Here is a 24,568-nt window from a genome sequence, read left to right on the forward strand (position 1 = left end):
ATTGTTGACATTTACGAAATGTGAAGCGTTGCGCGGAACGCTAACGCGCATCGAGCTGGTGGTGCTATGGCGGCCCGAGACGCGTTTTCTTGTTGCTTTGTGTCTTAAGTGAGCGACGGGAGACCAAAACGAAATCGAGCTGGTAGGCAACACCGGATGCCGCCGAAGCAAAATGCGGTGCCCACATTGGGCCACTTGCACCACAAATCGTGCACCACGGGAGGGATCCTGGGAAGATTTTTTGTGGTTTGCCGCGGTGGCAAGCGAGCTTTGAGCGGAGGCAACCAATAAGAGTGGCCCCTACAGTGATCTATGCACGGGAAAGTGGTATCATGCGGACCGGCCCGACCACTCGATTGGTACTCGCGTCTGGTTCAGCCGAACCACTTGTTTTGCACTGTACTCAATATAGCAGCCAATGCTTTTCTTGCTCGCTAGATTTAGCAGGCTACGTCGCTGAGCAAAACCGGAAGCAGTCCAGGACCTATTTTTTGTAAACAGTGAAAGGGTCAATATAATTTCTTTTTCATTGAAGAATGGCATGGCAGCGTGCGCCATGCTACCATAAAGCCACACCTTAAAGCAAGGTGCTCCGCCATTCAAAGCTTCGTTATCTCCTAGGGAACCCCGCCCCTTTCCCCACACCTGCGTGGAGAAGCTCCCTTCTTTCCTCCTTCACGGTTGCCCATTCTCCTTGTTATGGGTTGCCATTTCACATTTAGCAGTTAGTGAATACTGCATGCGGCGCCGGCAAACTCATAGGTCACCCGTTCCCATAGCGCTGCCCTTGGTCTGTGCGAAGCGGTTTGCAGAACAGCAAAGTGCCAGATCGCCGTGGGATTTTCGGCTAGGTCAGGTTTGCTCCCTCACTGTTGCCCATGCAAGGGCTGCTCCATCCACACCGTCATCCTCTGTCGTATGAATGCTAGCTGCGGGTTGATCTGACACATGTCATGTGACTGAATCATCGGTGATCGCGTACTCGAGTGAATCCAGCTTATCAGCATCGCCAAAGAGGGGCGTGGTACCAAGACGCTAGCCGAAGATATGACATGGACGAGTCATACATCTGCCAATGGAGACTTACCATATGCCAAAGACTTCAGCGTTGCTGTATGCAGTTATCCTCACGGGTTATACACGTGGATTTATTAAGCATGAAATGCTTTTAGCTCCTGTTGTTGGCAACATTCCAGTGACCTTGAGCCAAAAGCCAGATCAGTTATCCAGGCAGTCAAACGAGAACATCTGGACAAGTCGTGAGAACAAAACGAGATCCCCCCCCCCTCCCCTGCCAGGGGGCATGTCGTACAGGATTGCATTACATACACTAGTTACTCCCAAATAAGTCACAAAATATATTGCTTTCGAGTTCTTCCTAATGTTTGTTCACAATATCACTCAAGCTGTAATTTCTAGTGCACAGAAGTTTTATTTGTAATTTCCGATAGCGACACTCAAAAGGCAGATACAGGGAACCCTACACTTCAATTCTCGAAAATGAAATCTGCTGCAGATCTACTATGCTCACTGAGCTGCCGTGTAGCATGGTGCCAAATGCGTCTGGAAGTGCTGCTTTGCCTTCACGGCGAGGGAAAAAGTTAGGAGAGACCATTATGTCACACAGCGAGCCTTGGTAAGCAAACGCTCCGGGAAGCCAGTCCTTTGCTCAGTGGCGACTAAACATGTGACCTCTTGCATCAAAATCACGGAGCAAGAATCGAGATTTGCCGAGACGTTTGGTCGCACCTCCTTCAGCCAGTTTTCTTCTAGCTGAGCAGCACCCATATGGACCAGCGCATAGTATGGCGTGGTGCGGTGTGGTGTGCCGTTGCAAACATGCACTACCTTCGTTTAAGAGTGTGGCTAGTATCATCTCCAACAAATCTGCTTTGGCGGGTGCCGTTTTATCCTTGCAGCTATTCTCGATTACCGAACAGCCATTTTTTTCTTTCTGGGTTGTTGCAATATGGAGTGCAGGTTACACACGGTAGCAAGTTGCACGCGGTATACATATATAAATTACGGCAACTTAAACCATGATTTGTCTCAAAATGCTTTGCAAACCAACATGTTTTCAAACATAAATGCTTTTGGATATTTACAAGCATGCTGTTTCCCCATCCCTCATCCCTATGGATGCAGCTAACATGGAGTGCTTCAGCATTCACGCGGTGAATGACTGGATGCATTGATTGCTGCAGTAAATTCCCTTACCGGCATTGCAAACACATGCACAGCAAAAATCGTCATTCGTGGCTTTATCAATTTTATATTTAATAACCCCAGTCAGGCTCGCAGTGCAAATTTTTACATGCACATCAATCTCCATCAGCACAAGCATATTCATGCATTTAACTCTTTTCTGTTCGCAATTTTATGTTAAACCAGACTTGCAGATGTTACGGAAAAATGTAACAAATTTTAAATACAGTTACTTATTCAAAGATTAATTGACTACAGTTACAAATTACTGTTCCGTGAAAGTAATTTAGGAATTACTCAATAGTAAATGATATGTTCTAAGTTATTTACTTTCAAGTATTTATTAACATTGCATAGATTCAATGAACACAAGCTGACCCGACCTCTTCAGTTCATGCTCTGCAGGCCTTCACACATTGCCTATCCGCACAAACAATTGCTTTTAGAAATGTTTCGCAGTCACCGTCTGTTGCTTTCAGTGGGAAGACACCAGCAGCAACAATGAAAACTTGCTCGAGGCGGAAAAAAGAGAGGGAAAGAATGGGAGCCTAGCCGGTTAGCTTGATGTGCGTGCTGGGCAGTAAGGCGGTGTTGTAACACATAGGGATGCTACACACAATATTGTGGTTACTCAGCATCTGGATCTTTTGTGAAGCGTAACGCTTCGTTGTTGCTGAGACTGAGACCACGCTCCCGTTTGGGCTAATGGAAAGCTGAAAAAAAATCATCCTTATGTTTGACTTCCTGGTCCGCAGATAACATAACATGGTCTGCGTATGCTCCTATAAGCTGTACCTATCTCTGAAATGCTCTCTTTTCAAAAGAAGCCTGCTCCTCATTCGCTTCTGGATGCTTTATTTCATAATAAAGCGGACTCCCATACACAGCTGCTATTTGTAGATGCGGTCTGCTACGTAGCGTAGATACTGCGCGCGCTGTGGGGTCCACTGGTGAAGTGCACTACGGCTCGCTGGAGACCGCCACTTTGGCATGCACGTGGTGCGTTGTAGGTGCCAAAACTGGAAGTAGTGGTGTTTTAACATCCAAAATGAAATTTGAACTCCGTGCCAGGGTGTCATTTAGAAGGCCGAGCGTTGTAGGCACGCCCTGCTCCGCCATAGCCTATGCGGTGCGAGGCATTGAAGGAGTGGAAGCATCACGAAGGCCATGTGTGATGCTATGCTTCCGCTAAACGCACTGAAGTACTTTTTGCGGCAAGGTATTTCTGAAACTGCCTATTTTAACGCAGATGCATTTCTCCTGATCAGTAAAAAGTGGTTCAGGGCACCTTTAACATCTTAGGTAACTTTCACAATCGAGACATTCCTGCACTTGTCAAATTTATTGGCGAACATCTGGTGGACCATTAAGATAAGGGAATGAAAGTTCAACCTGCAGGCTTCCCTGTCTGAAAATGTGCATTCGGGAGGCTGCTGCATGGCATGATCTCAGGCGCTGCATTGCAGTTTATGCGAAATTCAAGTTCTCATAATGCAAAGAAGGGGTAAGGCGTGCAGACACGGACACAGGAGGAGAGAAGTGGACAAGACGAATGCCGACTATCAACTGAAGGAAGCACTGAGGTGAAAAAAAGAAAGAAGACAAAACTAATCTGTGCATGCTCTGGAAAGGTACCACCACGTGTCAATTGGGTACACGTGCCGGTCTATGTCAGAGGTAACTGTTAAGGCATTTGATCTCTTCTTTATGTAAAGTAATCGAAGGCTGACTCACGCACGCACTTCCACCTTTATAGATACGCCATGCCTCCACCATAAGATGCACATCTTCATTCCTCTGCCTGTACATATCGCTCATTCATCTAACTTAGGCGTGCAGTTACAATCTTGGCAGTCTTGGCAATGTAAGGAAAGATTAGAAGGCGATCCACCGGTTAACCTTTTATCCATTAGCCTCTAATTGATACACCGCCCCGTTTGCCCTAGGTAGAAATGGCCACAGCTAAAGGGAGCTTTATATACCACACCTATACGACAGTCAGTAAAATTGTTCTTGATGTGCTTCACTGGACAAATATCTGCTCTTTTTTGCCTTTCACCTGCTCCTTTTTTCGCTGCACAGCAGCGCATATCTTACCTAGCTTAATGGGAGCAGTGAAAATGACATTAACATCATATCTAGTTGCCACTTTTTTAAGCCTGTGCGATACTGAATGATTGTAAGGAATAGCCACTACTCTTCTTGCTATTACTGCTTTCTGTAATCACGTCCGTCCCCCTCAAAATAGACTTCTTTAGGCTTCAGCCACAGTGGCCACTGCTGTACTAGGACTTCTTTGCATTATGAATCCTTACCAACTAGCTCAGCTTTCTGTCGTTCAACAAGCTCAATGCTATGCTGCTTGTTACAGGTTGCCTCGTCAATAAATCAACTGGTTACATGTAATTAGTTACTCAAAAAAGTAAATGAATTACTGCGAGCATTACAGAGCAAACTTAGTAATTAATTAATCACAATATTACCAAGAAATGTACCGTATTTACTCGATTCTAACGCAGCCTCGATTGTAACACACACCCGTTTTCCATGACAAAAAAGAAAAAAAAAGAAGTACAATACCACGCACCTCGTGCTTTCATATAGAAAGCATAGTTTTTTTCATTTGGAAAAACCAGATTTATTCACAATACACTAAAGTTGTGATGAATAAAAACACAAATGGAAGCGGCGTACCTTGCCGCCAAGATTTTCACTTCGCTGGTACGAGTCGCATGGGGCAATAGATATCACTCGTCGTCGCTATCACACAACTCCTTATGGCTATCAACAGACCAAAGCACTTCATCCTCGGTGCTGTCCATGGCATTCAAAATCCCACACTTTCTGAAGGCCTTGTTGACCATGGCAGATGGGGTCGTGCACCATGCATCTTTCACCCATCCAGCGAAGTCCTGCAGCAAGCCTCGCTTCACTTTATTGGTGGGCATGAATACGTGGCAGCCATTGACAAGCCATTCGGTGTCGAGCGCCCAAATTCTATCTTTCATTGCTTTGTTCACACAAATATCGAGCGGCTGGAGCTGCGATGTCGTGCCGCCGGGTATCACGACAAGGTCGGTGTTGCATGCAGCCAGCTTGTCCTTGATGTGCTGGTCAAGGTGGCACCTGAATGCGTCGAGCACAAGTATCCCACGCAGACCCAAACTGCAGCCGGGTCTCTTACACCAAACGTTATCAATCCAGTCAGCAACCAAGTCCTTGGTCATCCAACCTTTTTCATTTGCGCGCACAATGACGCCACTCGGAAACACGATTCCTTTTGGGAGCGTCTCCATCTGAAGATAAGATATGGGGGCAGCTTGCGCCCATCCGCAGTGCAACAAAGCATTGCGGTGGCTCTAGTTTCTTCATGGCCGGAAGACAAAATGCTCACTTGCTTCGCCCCCTTCTTTTCAACGGTTGTGGTGGCAGGCATCTCTAAGTAGAGCGGCGTCTGACCGGCATTTCCAATATGTCCGAAGTGGTAGCCGTTTCTATGGCGCAACTTCAAAATGTGCCGCTGAAAGCTGTGCAATTTCTCTTTATATCCTTCAGGCAATTTCTGGCATATCCCTGTCCGCCTTCCAAGAGAAAAGCCTTTTCATAAAATTTGATAGCCAGCAGCTGCTCGCTTTGAAGTCACTCCGCGTTAGCCCTTTCTGTAGGGGCTAAGTGCATCGCCCGTACTTTGAGCAGATCGGTCGTCACAGGCCGCTGTGCTGCTCGTTGCTCGTGCACGTATTCCGCGAGCAGCTCTTCTATTTCGGTGAAGCGGCCCTGCGTCGGTCGACTGAAACCTTTCCTTGTTGCTTTGCTGGTGAAAATATTCTTCTGTTCACACCAGTCCCGCACGCAAGTTTCGAGAACTCCGAACACTCGTGATGCCGCCCAATTTCAGTCTGTCTTCGCGCACATGATAACTTTCCTTTTAAATGCAGCATAATGGTGGACTCTGCGTGTCTTTGCAGTCTGCGCTTCCATGCTGATTGAATAAACACAGAAAACGGGAAGACGGGCGGTAGACTGGTTTACACCAGCGCTTGGTTACACATACAGCATGGAGGTATACACATGGAGGAAGCAACGGCAGCTAGGCTAGAGGCACATACGAGGCGGCCATTTTTCTAATGCCGATGGCGATATGATAATGCGGATTTAGGGTTGTACTTGATTCTAACGCGCATGCAATTTTTGGGCCCATTTTGTGGGAAAAAATGTGTGCGTTAGGTTCTAGTAAATACGGCAATTTATTGCAAGTAATCAATTACATGCATTTTGTTACGTACTAGTTTGTGTTAAACACAGTATATTTAAGGACATAAATGGTTTAAGGCTCTGGGTATGCCACCGCATGCCCAAACATTTGTGGAGAGGAGTCTTATAGTATGCTTTAGCACATAACAGAACAAAAGCAGTAACACTCTTACAACATGGGTGCTTTCAACGACTTCAAACGGTATGTCCTTAGAGTAAACACTACCTTTGCACTCCTACAGTGTCCTGGCAGGCGACGAGCTCGCCATTCAAAACATCTGCATTTCAATTTACACTTTACAACGTGCATACTCGCATCACCGTTACTGAAACAAATACACAAACAAAATAAGCACATTGAATTATTCGAATTAGTATGAACCGTTGCCACGTGAAAAGTCGTTTAAACTACGCTGTCTCCCAACGGCGGGTGATGGAGCCAGCAGAACTCATTCTGTTAACCAGCAGCGCTGCTAAACACGACTGCATGCGCATGGTAGTGTCTCACGAGATGAATATGATCATTACTGTATGCAAGTGCTGTACAATACAGGCTAGGATGATGCAGTGCTCAACAACTGCAGCATCTCCCAGTATCCTGGAAATAACGCTAACAAAGCCCAGGCTTTTTACTTAGCTGGCACTGCCCTCAAACTGGCCTCAGCTCGAAACATTGGTGCTCGCGTGCTTAGCGTTTTAGAGTGGCTTGACAGAGCAGTTCGGAACTGTACTAGCACATTGGCACAGATGTACCACCCCTGCAGTGGCAGCCTGACATAAAACCGTGCATGCAAACAATAGCACCCACCTTCGTCATCATCGTCAAGGAAATCTCGACTCATTGGCAGACAACACTTCCCGTACCATGTGAGCAGCTCGTCTTTGACTCTGATGACAAACTCCCGAAGGCGCTCTCGCTTCTGCAGCTCGTACTCGGCGAGCTTGTTCCTGAGCTGTCGAGGCAAGGAGAATGTCGAAAAGTGAGAGCACACATAGCCAGATGCACGATGCCATGACACCAGTTACAGTGCAGACACGGCAGCATCACCAAACTTGCATTTTTGCAAGCATGCTGGCGGAGTGCTGGAAGCCTCCAGTTTCACACAATGTGTATCATTCGACGAAAGTACAGAGACGTGTTCTCGAAAAGCAGCGACTCGCATCTTCCGAAAGGCACTCAGGCGTGCCAAACTTAGAATTTAAAAAATAATAGTAACAGCAAAAAAGAAGAAAGAGCTACAATTTGCGGAAAGATACAACTTGAGGAAGTTAGCTAAATATTTATTAGTCGACATGTTGATTGTCTGAAAGAGGTCTGCCAACTCTTTTGTAGAGATGCTGTGAACAGGCGCTCTGCTAGTACAGTCGCAGTCAAGATGACCTGCACCCCCAACAGAAATGTTTACAGTTTTTTCATGTAATATTCATATGACCGCAGCCGAAATTGTAGCCACTGTTACTTGTTCATTCTATATTTGGTGCAAGGGGAGTGATGGTATGTTCCCTTTGCACCCACGAATAACAGACCAACCGCTTTTTCTGTTGCCCTGATACGAACAGCAAAGAGCTATGCAGTAGCCCTCATATGGCGAGGCAAGAGTTTTGAGAAGGACACCTTGGCACATATGTAAACGCTGCGGCACCGAACCACACCTCCAAACCCACCATAACATTCATGAACATCAGGCAAGCAATCAAGGAAACTGATTTCCCACACCTTGTTACCCTCCACACTTGTAAGACATTGCCCACTGCACATCCTCAAATTTCGGGCATGCAACAACTTTCGTTCCTCAGAGAGTTTCAGACATATTTCAGATGCTGCCATTTTGTCATTGACATTTCGGGACACTTCTTGTTGCCACAAAATCTTTTCTAAATGGACCAAAAGGAAACCAGGCACCATACCGCAGCCATTGTCGCAGGAGTGAGGCCATTGCTGGCATTCCGAATGTGGTCCTGCTCTTCGAGTGGGATGTCCAGCCGGTCAAAAAACAAGGCCAGCTGATCCAGCAGGGCAGCAAGCTCCTGGCGTCTTGCCTCTTCAAGCTGCTTCAGCTGACCATGCAAGCAAAAGAGAGAAGCCCGTGCATGACAGTACACACACAAGGCCCCCAGAAAGGCCTTGATGGAAGCTTCAAGATGCCATGTCAGCCTAGTCAGGACCCATCAAGTGCGGCTGACAAGATGAGCTCGAGCTATTCGGAGGCAAATTTCTGCGACTACAGTGCAAGATGCACTGACCCCTCGAAGCGACGGCATTCTTGGCACAGTGCCAAGCACGATGTGTTTCAAGCAACTAGCCGTGCGAATAATCGGTCGTCTGTATAGCAAAGTAAAGAGCCGATTTCACCGACTTATTATCGAAATTTAACTGCACTTTTAGGGGCAAGCAAGGTGCAATAACTGCGGTCTGTACAACACAACTCTCTCCCATGGTGTGAGTGCAGGTTAGTCCAACCAGTGTGGCTCACCCGTTCGAGGTAAGCCCTCGCTTCATCGATATTGCTGTTTGAGAGAATGAAGCCCTCCTGGTCTTCCACCAGCTGGATCTCCAGCTGTGCCTCTGGTTGGACATCGAGCAGGCTCAGCTTGGCGATGATGCTGTTCCGCAGTGCAGAGAGTGTGCACGAGCGAATGGCCTGGAACAAACATTGCTGCTCAACGATGTGCGGGCATTGGCTGCAACATCAACCTGCAACGGCACTCACAAGAACACTGCACTGCTCTCTGAGCCCAAGAGTAGTATTTGCCTTGCTCAGAACATGACCTCCAAGATTTGCACATGCCAGGTGGTTTTGCTCCAGCCGTCCCATTTGCCGCGCTCCCCCCCCCCCAAAAAAGTGTAATGCCGCGCGCACCCGGCTATACCGAGGGGGCGCTCTTATTCAATGTGTACGATGTATGTTTTATTAGAATGCAAAGACGTCTGCCCTGCGGTCAATTTAGGCACCACTGGCCTCCTTGAAGCCATTGGGTTCAGCGAGAGCAGGGGAAAAGTAAACATGTCCGAAATAGGAATTAGTAAGAGTGAATTGGAGGATTGGTGGAAGAAAAGCAGGGAAACAACAAAAAACTGAGACATACAAAAGCAAAGTTCACAATAGGTGATCAGAAAATGTGGTTGTGGAAGTACATAGTGTTTTTTTCTTTTTTCTTGTTTAACCTAGGTAGGATATTAGGCAGTATAATAGCAAGAGCTTGGCGGCGCAACCCACCGTCCCGTTCCAAAGGGGACACTCATAACATCCATTCATCTATCCATACGATGCCAGCGGTGGCCGCGGTAGAATGCAAACCGTGCGAGGTCTCAGCTTGGGCACTGGCTTTTTTTGCCTTTTGCGGTGCATTTTCACAGCCAAGGGGAGGGAACAGCGTCCAGATCTTCCAAATGCATTTATTTTGGCCTAATTTATGAACGAAAACACAGCAACTGCTCAGTTTTCCTAAATTAGATCATTGTAAGGGTATACCTTTTTGTCTGTGTTAGCATTACATTATTTTTTTCGTGCGTGCATTAAATTTCCTGATGTGGGAAGTAACAGGGGTATTCTGGCATCTTTTTGTGCTCATAAGTATCTCGATGGAAATTAGACTAATTGTGGTAGCCAGCTGATGCATGCTGTGGTCCTCACCCCGAGAAGCATCGCCTTATTATTTGATCACGCACAGATATTGATGAGGTATGGACAAACCCAAGCAGGGCTGCTGTCTGTGTTATAAGAAGCCTGTTTGAACAGCCCCATAGGTCGCTGTGCAATGAAGGCTGGCAGCTCTGAAAGATTTTAAAGCGTTCCGACTCCTGACACCCCCTCGCGGAATATGTTCTTGTATCTAACATTGGTATTACTATCTATGTCTAAGCAAGCCATTTGTGTCCTTTGACTCCTGCATGTGTTTCTGGAATCTTAGGAAAACCAAATAGTATCTGCTGTCAGGCTACTTGGTACGGGAACGAGCCCACTTATTACAAGCCCAATTGCCATATCGAAAAAACTGTCATAGGGAAACTGGTCACACCAGCCAGCTGGTTCAATGTCTCTAGATAAGAATTCTGGAGAAGGTGCCTTATCCTCATTCGAATTTATTGTCACCACAACCTTACGAATGCAAGCATTGAGCTCAAAGGGGAATGGAAAGTGGGTATGGCATAGGTCAGCAAACTCACGGGTCGACTCACTCAAACTTACACTGAAAAGACGGGGAATGCGAGAGATGGAAATTTAAGACTATGAGCATAATATGAACAAGGTGAATGCAGGAGCCAATGTTTTGACAAGTGAACTTGTCGAAACGTTGGCTCCTGCATTCACCTTGTTCACGTTTTGCTCATCGTCTCAAACTTACACTGACACTCGAGTGTGACACTGGCTGGGTAGAATTTGTGAGTTTTGAGTCCGGGTGAGCCTTAAGCGAAAAGTAAATGTTCCGACTATTTAACTGTATGGTGAAATGGAAACAAAAAGCATCACTAAAATCCCTGCGACAGCGGCGTCGTGCACCATACTACAAACGACTGTATCGAGAGAAAAGGACCCATCACTGAACTGCATGACCGCCATGTCATCAACAGCACAACACTCGCACGTACATGCTGAGCTTCCCCATTCCTTTATACCGACACGTGCGCACATACAGGCACGAGCTTTACACACGTTACGCTAGCCGCAGAGGCAACGCCAAGCATTCAAGCAATTCAGGACTTCAGCATCATTGAGAAATGTGTCAGTCGTTGGAAGGGGCAACGGGAGACATTTTTCACGTAAACCGCAATGAGGATAATATTTATCAGACCACAGCAGCCATGACGACATAGAATGAGCTCAGCACGCTCATATTCAATAAGTCTGCTTTTCTTTTTCTGAACACAGTCCTCCCTGTTTTGTTCGGCCTACATCGATGTAAGCTTATTTTTTTTCCGGCTTCGGACTTTCGGGGGCCCACTGAGCATTGGGGCCGGCCAAGATCCAAGTAAATATGGCAGCTGGTGCCTGATTTAGTGAGGAAAGTATGCCCTGCTGCATTATAGGAGACAGGAATGGAACATTAAGACACAGAAACACCAAAAATGAGCACATTCATAGTGGCAACGAAGAAGTTGAAGGCCCTCTCACCTAGCCCTATACCAAATTTTCCCTTTACGCTGGAAGTGGTGAGGCAATGCCTAGGAAGTGTCTTACCGAAATAATTTTTCAACTTTTCAACCCGTTACCATAGTTCCAGGTGGTGAGTGCGACTGCCTGTAAAGACTTCCCCCACTGTGTATCTCGACTAGCGACAACAGCATAGTTCCTTCCCTGCCTTCTGCCATGCGGGGCTGAAGGACTGCGTTACGGTCGCATTACAAGCTCCGCATCTTTTTTGTTTGTTAGTTTTTTGCTGTACAGTGCACTTGCAGTGGCGACATCTCATGTCCTGAATTGGATGGTTTACTAAAGTCACATGTCACGGGCAGTGACATTGCAGGCAGTGCATTTTATGCAAGACACTTGTGCATTCAACCTTCGTTCTGGCTAGGAGAGAGACTCCTTAGAGAGAAGGGGCACGCAAAATTTTGTGTAAAATTTCAGTCACTTTTGTGATACGTGTTGTTGCAATACCTTGCTGGCACAATTGTCAGCATGTGGCGATACTGTTTCTCTCTGTTCAACATGGCTAAACCTGGTGACGGGCCGTTTAGCAACTTCGCTATAAAAGAACCTGCAAATGGATTTGCTCCTTTTTTTGCTCGTGAGACGGTCAACAATGGGCGACACTTAATGCCCGCACTCGTGTATGAAATTTCACACACACACAGGGTGCCTTTGCAGACCCAGCCCCTGGATGCCACGATGCTAGAAAAAAAATTAAATTATGGGGTTTTATGTGCCAAAATCACTATCTGATTATGAGAAATAAACAAACAACAAACCTTCTCTCGTTCTAGCTGATTCACGTGCTGCTCCAGCTCTTGCAGGTCTTTCTCAGTAGGAGTGGATGTGCTGTTAGAAAGGACCAGAGCTGGCATGCCCAGCTTGGTGCACAGCTCACACTCCTTGGAGCGCAGCTTCTTGCGTTCTCGCTTCCGGAAACTTTTGATCTGCTTAAGCTGCTCCAACTTTTCCCGGATGACATTCTCCTTCTCGAGCATTGTGAGGGAACTGTCGACCTGAGGAAGAACAGATGTGGAAACATCAGAGCCAGTGTACTTACACGGCGCTGGGGAAGGACATGAACTTGCTCGTCCATCTCCTTTCTACTGTTGTACCAATAGACAGAGTTGATGTCTTATTTACACCGGACAGTAAGCTGTCCGTAAGCTTTCAGTAAGCTGAAAATGACAATATGCAGATAGACCAACAAAGACCGGTTCTGTGTGTGTGTGTGACGGTCTATCTGTGGGTCGTCATTCTTGTGCCTTGTACCTGTAGATCCAAGTGTTACGACTGTGGTGTGCCGTCTGCTAAATCCACTACTGGTGTAATGTGCTAAGACTTGCTGGAAGTTACCCTTCATAGTGCAAGCGCTTCTTGAAGCAGTTTATGGTTTAGACAGCATTAACATATCCAGTGTGTTTGCCCTTAATTTGAATATTGTGTGCTCTGTAGGTATTTAGGGTATCTGACTGCGCCAGTTCAGAAAATTCACTTCAAACTCGAGCCATGCTTCAGGTATCAACCAGCCAAAGCTTAATCAAGATGACACCAAGGGTCAAGAAACTGTGTTGCATGTTAAAACGTGCTTTGAAATGGCAAGCTTGGCTGAAAAGAAAAGTTGCATGTTTTCACATGCTCGTTTATTTCGTTTTGTTTAGAATACACTCATAGATCTGCTTTACTTTTTTTTATGTTTCTTTGGTGTTCAGAGGAACAGCACTTTACACGTGTGGTGCTTTATCAGTAAGCTACCGCAATGGCTTTCCTACATTCCCTTTTAATGTGCCAGTTATTTGTAGCAGTGTTTTTGTGCACCTCTCTAAGATTGCCCCTGGGAGAGTTAGCAAGCACCTGTCATGGCTATCCCAGTGTAGGTGGAACAGCACTTCAATCGCAGCAATTACTGTATGTTCAGAGACAACCATTAACTCTTTGGCCCACTTGTCGCCAGTCCCCTCTACGCAGCTTGCCAAATACCAGAGTGCATTCAATCTGTCTGAAGACAACTACTACTGGCACATTGTAAGGTAGCATGGATTAGTGTGCAGGAAGCTTTAAGTGAAGTTTGATTCTGTTAAACATTGCCACATCCTATACCGTTGGCGTGTGTATGTGCCAGGCCATGAAAACAACAGTGAAGTAGTATGCGGGCAAAAAAAAAAGAAAGCAACGTCACGTTGGTCAGTCTTATAAAATGCTTTTATACGTCTTGTACACCAGCTTTCCTGCCTCCTACTAAGACGTGACACTGGTGAAGGTGCTGGGTAGGATTGCCTCACACCTGGTACCCCTTCATGGAGCAATACATTGATAACATTACTTTCCCTTTATACAGGCACTAAGGAGCAGAAAACTGACTAAAAGGATTTGACTTTCAAGGATGTAGAAATACAGTCGACTCTCGTTATAACGGAGCCTGATAATCCTACAAAAAATTTTCGTTTTATCCGAAGTCCGTAGTCTGGAACGCCTCACTTCCGAAACTATGGTCACGATGTGTTACAACATTATTGCAGAAAGCGAGTTACGAACGTCTGAAGTAAACCGCAAACAAAAAGGCCACAGTTTCACCCAAGAGGCAAAGCATCGATTGAGATAGCAAATTAAGTGAGATAAGCGTGGTAGCAGCAGCAAGCGAACTGACCCTTGTGCTGTCTCTCACTTCAACATGAACTAAACGTCGAAAGCACAGCGCATGCGAAGCTACTGGCACTGGGCGCACTTTGTTCACTATGCAGATGGCTTTCAAGATGCAGCGGCTGTGCGGCTGCCGGAGTGGAACTCTCTCCTTGCCTTTCCCAGTGCCTCGCACGTGAAAAAAGACTGCGCGCTTCCGCCCTGCCTTCCTACCTCACGCGCACAATATTCAGCCACAATCTTTGGCTGACCCTCGTAAATCAGTTGTCAGCCAGTGTCGACACGGGAAAAGTCTGTTTTATAAGCCCAAATTTTGAAACAAAATTACAGCTATTTTCGTCCGCTGTAGTCGATAGTCCGTAGTAGCGCGGTCCATTAAAAGCTAACTTTGTTGCATTAATAAAATATGTAGCGCAGAGTAGAGTATAAATATTGTTCGTTATATCCGAAACTGTTGTATTGGGGTCCGTTGTAACGAGCATCGACTGTTAAAGGGACCCTGAAACGCTTTTGACGATTTTCTACAAACGTATTGAGTCGTTAGAGTAGGTCCTTCTGATCATTAATTGACACATCTAAGTGCTCCGCGTAAAGCGTGTAATTTATTATAAGGTTTTAAATATGTACATCGCTGCCGATCGCAGCACACTGCTCGGCGGAATTTTAAGCCGCCCCTACCCATATGACCGAAATCACCCATACGACGTCAGTGGGGCGAACTATCCGATTGGCTGACAAGGGCGCGTGATCGATAATTTTTCCAATTTTATGGTAAACAAATGATCTTCGTAATAGTTGGAACGTTAGTTAATTTGTTTTTATGAAAAGAAAGTAACAAAGAGAATGCAGAAGAATAATTTTTCAGTACACTTAAGCACTTCCGGCACACAGCGTGTGTCGTCTGCTTGTGTTACAACGTACTCCATTTTGAAGAGAGCTCAGAGGTCAGAGTCAGTCTCAGTCTTTTCGCGAGCACTATGATTCGACTTTGTTGCCTTGTGGACTGCAAACGTAGCAACTGGCAATATGTCAAGCTGCGACATCGTATTCCTCTGCAAGGCAGCGTACGAGGGAACTGGCTGCTGCGCATCGGACTGCCGCTATCCGATCGGCGCCAGGATTTGCGCGTTTGTGGCTGTCACATTACACCGGAAGATTACTAACGCAATAGCGTTTCCCGAGTCCGGTATTGGGGAAAACGCAAGCGCAAGGGGACAGAGTCTGGCCGCTTGACTTTGCCGTAACGGGATGAGCCATGAGATGAGCAGAAGAGCAAATGCGAATGGTCTGCACGGTGCAGCCACCTGGTGGCACATAGCTCAACCATACACAGTAGCAGCAACGAAGTGTATTCTTCTTTGCTGCTGGTGTGTATTTTTCGCAGGAGTGTAATCATGAACACTTTTTTATAAATGTTTAAAATGTTTTACACTTGGTTAGAGCAATATTAGCGCTTTGTTTGGCTGGTTAAGCTCTGCACCAACAAGTGTATGGACCGTGCAGACCGATCAGGCCGCTCACGTACGTCTACGCTAAAGTTCCTTCATCAGCTTGAGTTTATGCCTACAGTTATTTGCCGAAATGACCAGCTTGTCTGTGGTTACCGGAATACAAGACACGTTCGGCGCTACGACAGAATGCTCGCAACGCACGCTGCTTCTATAGCTCTCGCTTGGGGTCGACGGTCAAGCTGCTAGCGGAGCGGTCTCGCGCGGGCGGGGGCGGGCTCCAAAACAACCGGAAGTGGACAATGTGACGTCGCATCGTGACGCTGAACCAGTGAAGGCGGAGCTTAGCCCCGCTCGCTCGGCGAACGAGTTGAGGAGGAAAATCATGGCTAGGGAGGAGGGTAACTTCTAATCACTTGTAGCTCGATTAATACGCAACACTTCACTTAAATTGTGGTGCGAATGTTCTACTTAAGCTGTACCCTACGCGTCTACAAAATTTGTCCGAACCGTTTCAGGGGCCCTTTAAGCTACTCTTGTAACGCCCACATCTGCTACACTAACAGACTAGTCTCGCCACGAGCAGGGGCTTGATCAATGAGGAAGGTTACAAGAACATGGCTGATGAAGTCTAAAATTACAATTGCACCTCACTGTGTTATAATAAATTTTCCCTGCCTGTTGGCACTAGTTGGCTCTTCACTAATAAATAACTAATACGCGGCTTGAGAAGCAAGCGCTAGGAATCAACCTTGCATCCTTAGGTATAATACAGTAGAAACTCGTTCATACGTTTTGGAAGAACTGCGAGAAGAAATGTATTAACCTGGAAAACATACAATCCAATTTAACTAGAAGAATTTGACAGCCTCAACTATTGTTGACATCTACGTAATACGAAGCATCGCACAGACCATTGCGGCATGAGACCGCCGGCGTACGTCGAGGTGGTGGTGCTCTGGTGGCCTGAGACGCATTCTATTGTTTTCTTGTTGCGTTGTGTCTTAAGTGAGCAATGGGAAACCGAAAAGAAATAGAGCTGGTAGGCAACGCCGGATGCCGCCAAAGCAAAACGTGATGCCCACATCGCGCCACTTGCAGCAGGGAATGATAGCACATTTGGATTATCGCGTACTAAATGTGTGTAGTACGCTGCCAATGGCACTACGTACCCCGCACTGGGAAACAGATAGGTGAAGAAGCTTATCGCAATAGGTTTGATGGCAATAGCTATGAATGCGGCAAAGGATAACCCCAGGCAGAGATTTGTTATTGGAATAAAAAACTGCTCACTGTCGCTTTTACACGAGACGAGCATCTACATACTGTTCTCGATAGGGCGCGCCTCGTGCCTTTTCTTATTGACATGGGATCTAGCAGCAGGGTAACGTCTACAATCACAGTCTGCAGCAGGGGACGGCGGCACATTTCAGTTATTGCCCATTAAAAGCGTGCGCTATCCTTTCGATGGCACCATGCGCTGTGAAGCATAGGCCAAGATGCCGTGTGCGACGACCCCGCATAAGATTTGTGGGTACAGAAATGAGAAACAGTGTGCGCCGGCGTTTTCATGTGAGACGAGCGAGGGAGTATTGCGGTGAAGTTGTCACGGCGGGCAGAGTATACTATACTGTTCTCGATCACATACACCTTGCGCATTCTCCTGTTTACATAGGCTCTAGCAGACAGAAAATGTATCATATGATCACAGTTCGGCAATGTATTGAACGTTGGTGCCAAAGAACTTGTTTTCGGGGAACATATGAACTGGTAAAAAATTTGTGTAGCTGTTGGGTCATTTTTCGTGTTCTCGATTGTCAACACTGGTGCGGGGAAAAACGTACATACCGTATTTATTCGCGTATAACCCGCACCAAAATGTGAAAAAACGCGTTTAAAAAGTGGGGGTGCGGGTTATCTGCGAATTTTTTCCTTGGGAGGGGGGGGGGGGGGGGGGGGTCGGCTTCACCGCAATGTGCGGCGGTCTCCCCGTGTAGTCCGCCATCCCCATCGTCATCGACGCTTGTCAAGCCGATGAAGGGCCAACGAAAGGCCAGCATTGTTGAGCCTCGCGTTAGGCGCTGTTTAGTGTACTTACCCCAGTTTGCACTGTTTGACTGCTTTGTTTTGGCATCATGAGTGCGACTCGACGGCAGTGTTTCACAGCGAAAGAGAAGCTAAAGATTATAGCCGCTGCCGAAGAAATCGGCAACAGAGCTGCTGCAAGACAGCATGACGTCGACGAGTCGTGCATTCGCGACTGGAGGAAGAAAAAAGAGTCTCGAAGCAACGAACCGGAACAGGCGAGCGTTTCGGGGTCCGAAGACTGGCGCGTACCCCCACCTCGAGACGCAGCTTGCGAAGTTCATTGAGGAGCAGAGAAGTCGTGGCCACGCTGTTTCGACTGAGATGGCGCAAATGGAAGCCCTGAAGTTGGCCCGGGAATTGAACATTCCACGTGAGTTTCGTGCAAGCCGTGGATGGCTTCAGCGCTTCATGCGAAGACATGGATTTTCTATGCGGCGGCGAACAACCATGTGCCAGCGGCTTCCTGAAGCCTACGAGGAAAAGTTGTTGAACTTTCAACGATATGTGATCGCACTTCGGAAGGAGCACAGCTATTTGCTGTCTCAGGTGGGAAATGCTGATCAAACACCTGTGTACTTTGAGATGCCGATGGACACGACCATGGAAAAAAAGGGCTCCAAATCAGTCAGCGTGCTGACCGGCGGAAATGCCAAGCTGCGCTGCACAGTCATGCTATGCGCTTTGGCTGACGGCACGAAACTGCGCCCGTATGTGATTTTCAAACGCAAGACGCTACCTAGCATTCCACTGCCCCCAGGAATCGTTGTGCGTGCGGAAGAAAATTCGTGGATGAACAGTGGCCTAGTCGGTGACTGGCTTCGAGTAATCTGGGAGCGAAGACCAGGTGCCTTGCTGGCACGCCGGTCGATGCTCGTACTAGATTCCTTCAGAGGCCACTGCACTGATGCGGTGAAGGCTCGCCTTGCCGAGACCAGCACCGACCTCGTCATAATACCTGGCGGCATGACGTCCATGCTACAGCCACTCGACGTGTGCCTGAACAAGTCGTTCAAGGCACACGTGAAGCGGCTGTATGCCCAGTGGATGGCCGACGGCATTTACGCCCTCACACCGACGGGACGCGTGCGAAGGCCTGACATTCCATTGCTGTGCCAGTGGATCGTGGATGCGTGGAAAGCGATACCGGCCGATTTGGTGCGCAAAAGCTTTAAAAAATGTGCGATCAGTAATAGTCTGGATGGTTCCGAGGACGACTACGTCTTTGAGAGTGGCGATGAAGCCTCGGATGGCAGTAGTGAGAGCGGCGACGATTAAGAATCGGATAACCAGTGACGTGGTGGCGGTCGTTTGAATAAATGTTCTGAAAACGAAATGATCACTGAGTGTGAGTTTCATCTTTCTAGCGCTCATTTTTTTTTTTTTCAGGTAGACGTGCGGGTTATACGCGAGTTTTTTTTTTTTTTTTCCGCCGAGTTCAAAGTTAGGGGTGCGGGTTATACGCAGGGGCGGGTTATACGCGGGTAAATACGGTAATGGGAACGTATCAAGGTTCTACTGCATGTGGCAACATGAAAATATACCAAACTCAAGGAGACAATCGACTGACACAGCATTGCATCAAGAGAGTAGGTTGGGCCAGTTGGCTAGGATTCATCGTAAGATTTGTAACAGCGCAACACAAGACACGAACACAGGGAAGGCAAGAACGACTCTCAACTCTCAACTGGTATTTTATTGAATAAACGTCTAACATGTAGTCAATTTTACTATATGTATGGCAAGAACTGTTAAGTTTAATTTAAAGGAATCAGAGATTCAGCCCGACACCTGCACCGAGAATGCGTCTGTCATTGTTGACACCCCGCTGACTTCGTTGTCTTCGGCTCCTGCAGAAGCAGCAAATTCCCAAAACAGCCAACTGCTATGCGTGTGGCATTACCCCCTTCCAGAAAGCGTCATCTCGATGCTTCAAATGCAAAAAAGAGAAAGAAAAAGAGTAACACTGATGAGGTTTGTGAAGGGGAATGGGTCATAAGTGGGATGAAGGTGAGTGGAAATGAGAATGGCCTCATCAACTTGAGTGCTACAGTTTCATCCTGGAAACATGGACAATGTCCCATCTGATACACACAACAGAATTGAAGAGTGGTGTCTTCAGGGAGAACTTCATAGTTGCCCTCTCTGAGGCGGCACAGGACACTGTAGGGACAAAAATAGCGGTGCAGTAACTTTTCCGACTGACAGTGTTTGCAAATGGGTGTACATACCCAAACTTGATCACTGCGTCGGTAGATAACCTCACGATGGTGAGTGTTATAGCTCAGAGACTACGTATTGTTCACTCTGAAATCGCTCACATGCAAGCTTGCGAGCTGCGTCTTGGAGCCAGGTAAATTCACTTACGTCAATGGTGATGTATTGGCCGGGTAGGAAAATGGCATCCAGCATGGTGGTTACCTCACGGCCGAGGAGCAACTGGAAAGGAGTGAACCCAGTAGTTTCTTGAACAGCAGTGCTGTATGCAAATTCAACGCCAGGCAAAACATTTTCCCAATTCTTGCGGTCGATGTCAGCGATTGTCTTGTTTAACCTCTCCACAAGGCCGTTGGTCTGAGGATGGTATGCAGTGGCTTGGCGATGAGCTGTTCCACTAAGCATCGTGATGTTTTGCATCACCTGTGATGTACATCATCAAGCTGTACTACGATCTGTTATGACTACCGCTGGTGCACCATGCCGGAGGACGATGTTGTGGATGAAAAAGTGCATGATATTACCAGCAGTAGCTCAATGAAGGGCTCCAGTTTTGCAGAATTGCACCAAATAATCAGTTGCAACCACGATCCAGCGGTTGCCAGCAAAAGACTTAGGAAAGGGCCCGAGCAAGTTCATGCCGATTTGTTGAAATGGTGTTGGTGTAACAGGGTTCAGGAAACCAGCTGGGCGCTGAGGTGGAACCTTTCGACGTTGGCAGTCACAGCATGTGTTCATGTAATGCTCGATTTCCTGGGCGAGCTTAGGCCAGTAGTAGCGATGACGAATTAGGGCCAAGGTACACGCGAATCCCAAATGGCCTGAAGAGGGCTCATCGTGGCAAGCGGACAGAATATTGGCACGTAGCGCAGGCGTAACAACAAGGAGATGTCCAGTCGCCGATTGGTGGAAGTTCTTTTTGTACAAGACATTGCCACAGAGACAGAACGAAGATGGTAAATGCGTGAATGTCTGTGGAAGATCTGAACTTCGGCCTTGAAGACAGTCGATAAGGTGGCAGAGTTCTAAATCGTACCACTGTTGCCGAGTCAAGCTGGATATATCGACAGCACAAAGGAAACCACTGTCATCTGTATCACTTGACACCATTACAAGTGGAGCCTGTGAATGCATACAAGATATGATTCCCACTTAAGACCTGACAACACTGGTCATCATACTTTGAAAGGTTGCGGGAGCTGAGCATAATCCAAAGAGCAGCACCTTAAATTCGTACAGACCGTCAGAAGTTACGAAAGCAGTCTTTTTTCAATCACGTTCATCAACTTCGATCCATAAGTATCCATTTCGCAAATCCATCGATGAGAAGTATCGGGCATGTCGAAAGCAGTCTAAAGAGTCATGTATGCAGAGTAGACGGTAGACATCTTTTCTCTTCACCTTGTTCAGTTTGCGGTAATCCACACAAAACCGAAGAGTGCCGTCCTTTTTCACAAGTACAACAAAGATGCCCACGGGCTGGTTGAGGGTTGAATTACATCGTCGTCGAGGATTTACTTCACTGGACGAATCGCCTCTTGCTCCTTTTGTGACACTCGGTAAGTGTGCTGACGCATGGGTCGTTCGTTTGGGTCAATTATAAAACTGTGCTTCATCATGCGGGTCTGTTTTTGTAGACATGGGTGCAAAACAGTCACTGAACAGGTATAAAATACTTCATATATGCTCTTTTTGTGTGGTTAAGAGCTCAGGATTTATGTCAACTGTACTGACAATCGCGGCATCACTCTTGGCTGCTGCAGAAAGCTCAGCAAGCAGAGAGCTTTGTGCGTACCCAACCTCTTCAATGTGAGCAATGGTTGTTCACTTTACCAAGTGTTGGTACTCATCGCTGAAGTTCGCAATTAAAAGTGCAGTCATCCTGCGATTCAGTTGAATAATGACACGGGTGACTGAGATGAGCCAAGAGCACCAACAGGTTTCCTTCAGCGATGACACTACCGTCAAGGTCGCAGTCGCCATCAACAGTTATGAACATACTAGTTCGCGGTGGAAGTGTTGCAGTGTCAACAACCCGCAGTGCTGTTTTGTGCGTGCTACAATCTTGCAGTACGGGTGCGTAGTTATCGAAAAACGTTATAATCAGCTCGCAAAGGTGGATAACAGCTCCATGCTTGCGAAAAAAATCCATTCCAAGGATGACTTTCCGAGAGCACTTGCGTGGTACGATGAAAGCTGCAATGTACGTTGACAGACGAATTTGGAGTCTGGCTGTGCATCTCCCAATTGGCGTCAAGAGATGACCACCTGCTGTTGGAGGCTTGGTCCGCGCCATGGCATTGTGACTTTTCAAGTTGCGCCGCTAGTCCAGCACTCATAACGGAATAATCGGCACCAGTGCCCACAAGGGCAGTGAACGGACAGTTGTCGACCTGAATGGGGATGAGAGCGGAAACACTTTCATTGTCAATGGCATGCAGCTGTGACAGGGAATCATCTGCGGTAGTCCAGCGTATTTGGGGAGGATATCTTATAGTTCGGTCAACAGCGGCTCCGCCATCGGAGTTCGCTGCTCCTTTCCCCGGCGTGGGCTGAGGGCCTAGTAGATCTGCCCCAAACGCCTTATGTGAACACAAAGTGTTGGTCAGGTGACGCAGGGCATCGAGGAGATGGGGAGGAGTCGAGGAGGAGAGCGGGACTGACGTCACAGGAGAGTCAAGGACTGGTGGCTTGCCAAGTACTCGGCAATAGCTCGGGGCCACACCATCCCGGTGTCTGGGGCGAAAACCAGGAAGGCCCATCTGTCGGTATGTACACTCTCAATACAGGTGACATGCTTCGCCACAATGGTAGCAGAGTGGCTGATTGTTGGGAGTGTGCCACCCACTGGATTTCCGCATGTTCAGACTTGGGTATGCGGAAGGCAGAGGGCTCGAGAAGTACTGTGCCATCTGCTGCGTGGCTGGACAGGACGGACAGCTGACTGCTGGCATAGGGGTTCTTAAAGGGATACAGAATAAAAAATTTGTCGCCGAAATTTCTAGCTCCAATGATAGCTATCGCGACAGAGAGTGACCTAAACAACACTGAGGAGAAATGAGCAAAGAGTAATTAATCTAATGAGTATTTCTCAATTTGTCGCACCTCGTGGCCTCCTTGGAAAGCTCCAGCAAAATCATATTGTGCCACACTTGCCTCACTGCCTCACTGCTTCCTGCCTATTACGAGTGATCGCCCACACCCAGCGCGCAAAAGGGAGAGTGACATTTGATGCAATGCGTTTGCTTTGTTGTTCGACCGTCCAATTCGTACCGCTTTCTTGTGTGAACTGTTCAAGAATCTAGTCTTTCACCTGCTGGTCTTGTGGTTTGATGCGAGGAGCAGCCGGGTCGATGCTGCAGACTGCCGAGGGTCTGCTGCATGCTTTGATGACACACGAGCACTGGCAACGCGTCCCTACTGTGTCCGCCAAGGGCGTCTACTATGGCGTCCGTGATTAGTGCTGTAGTAGATGGTAGTATTAGCGCTGGTTGTCTCCACTCTGTACAGAGGGGCCCGCTCCATATAGAGAAAGCTTGCAGCAAGTTTGCACCTGTCACACGGCCATGCACCGCCGTGTCTTTTCGTCGAAACCCAGCGGTACGGCATGGGCTGCCATGGAGCAGACAGCGACCCGGTGGTGGGCAGCCTCGTCGCCACTGTAGTAACTCAACAAGCAGTTGGCGAAGAACGAAGACTTTATTAAAGGTTAGTGTAGTTTTTATAGCCTTTTTCTTGTGACGTCACCACAGCCACTGCTGATTAACAAGAGTTGTGGCCGGTGAATCTAACAATGTAAACACGTGTCTACGGCACATGCTGATTCACAAGTTTTTACCTTCCTTTTGACTGTGTCTTGTATTGTGTTATGTTGTTACGAACCTTACGATGACACAGCACTGAACTGACCAGCAGTAGAAGTTAAAGTGAATTGAATTCCAATTCAATTCACTTTAATTCATGTTCGATGAACATGAGGGTGGGAGAAAAGGACACTGGCACTCACACCCCTGGCATAGCAGGCACTTAAGTTAGTACAAATGTGCAATAAACAAAACAGTCGCGCAAATATGTATTGTAACAGATTTATACTAGTAAATGCTACAGAATAAAAATAGTATCACAAAAAATTCTGAAGTTAATCATTTTACAATTATCGCTATAACACAACACATCAAGTATAACACATTTGCAGTTATTTTGACATACACGTAAACAGAAACACGAAAAGGGTAATATAATATGTATAACAGGAACACTGTAGTTGATCACTTTTCACACAAGGCAAAGATGTTTCGTATGTGCCTGTACAACATGCAGCATGTGATTGGTCCACTAAAACTGCTCTAAAAAAAGTACTACTATTACACTAAACGATTTAATCCACTCTGGTAGCTTGGCAGTATATTATCTACTGTTTGGATCACTAGGACATTCATCTAATGCAAGAAAAGTGGAAAAGAAAAAAATGCCATGCCAGTATACTTCTATTGTTCATTAATAAAACGGAAATACATTTCATTCTAGATGAACCAAACTTTCAGCCTAACAAAGTTTGGTCTAGTACTTCCCTTAGAGACAAAAACA

The 24,568-nt window shown here is 47.0% G+C and overlaps 1 protein-coding gene across 3 annotated transcripts in view; it reads right to left on the reverse strand.

Annotated features, from left to right (window-relative positions):
• Positions 1-24,568, reverse strand: part of LOC142580016 (protein regulator of cytokinesis 1-like) — a 102,968-nt gene that overhangs the window by 39,192 nt on the left and 39,208 nt on the right. For all 3 annotated transcript variants that reach the window (XM_075690735.1, XM_075690737.1, XM_075690736.1), the window contains 4 exons: positions 12,371-12,607; positions 8,934-9,101; positions 8,368-8,517; positions 7,268-7,412 (listed from right to left, as the gene is read on the reverse strand). In XM_075690735.1, the coding sequence (XP_075546850.1) occupies positions 7,268-7,412; positions 8,368-8,517; positions 8,934-9,101; positions 12,371-12,607 (700 nt within the window). The remainder of the gene's footprint in view (positions 1-7,267; positions 7,413-8,367; positions 8,518-8,933; positions 9,102-12,370; positions 12,608-24,568) is intronic.

Source organism: Dermacentor variabilis, chromosome 4 (assembly GCF_050947875.1).
Source record: "Dermacentor variabilis isolate Ectoservices chromosome 4, ASM5094787v1, whole genome shotgun sequence".
Lineage (NCBI taxonomy): Eukaryota > Metazoa > Arthropoda > Arachnida > Ixodida > Ixodidae > Dermacentor > Dermacentor variabilis.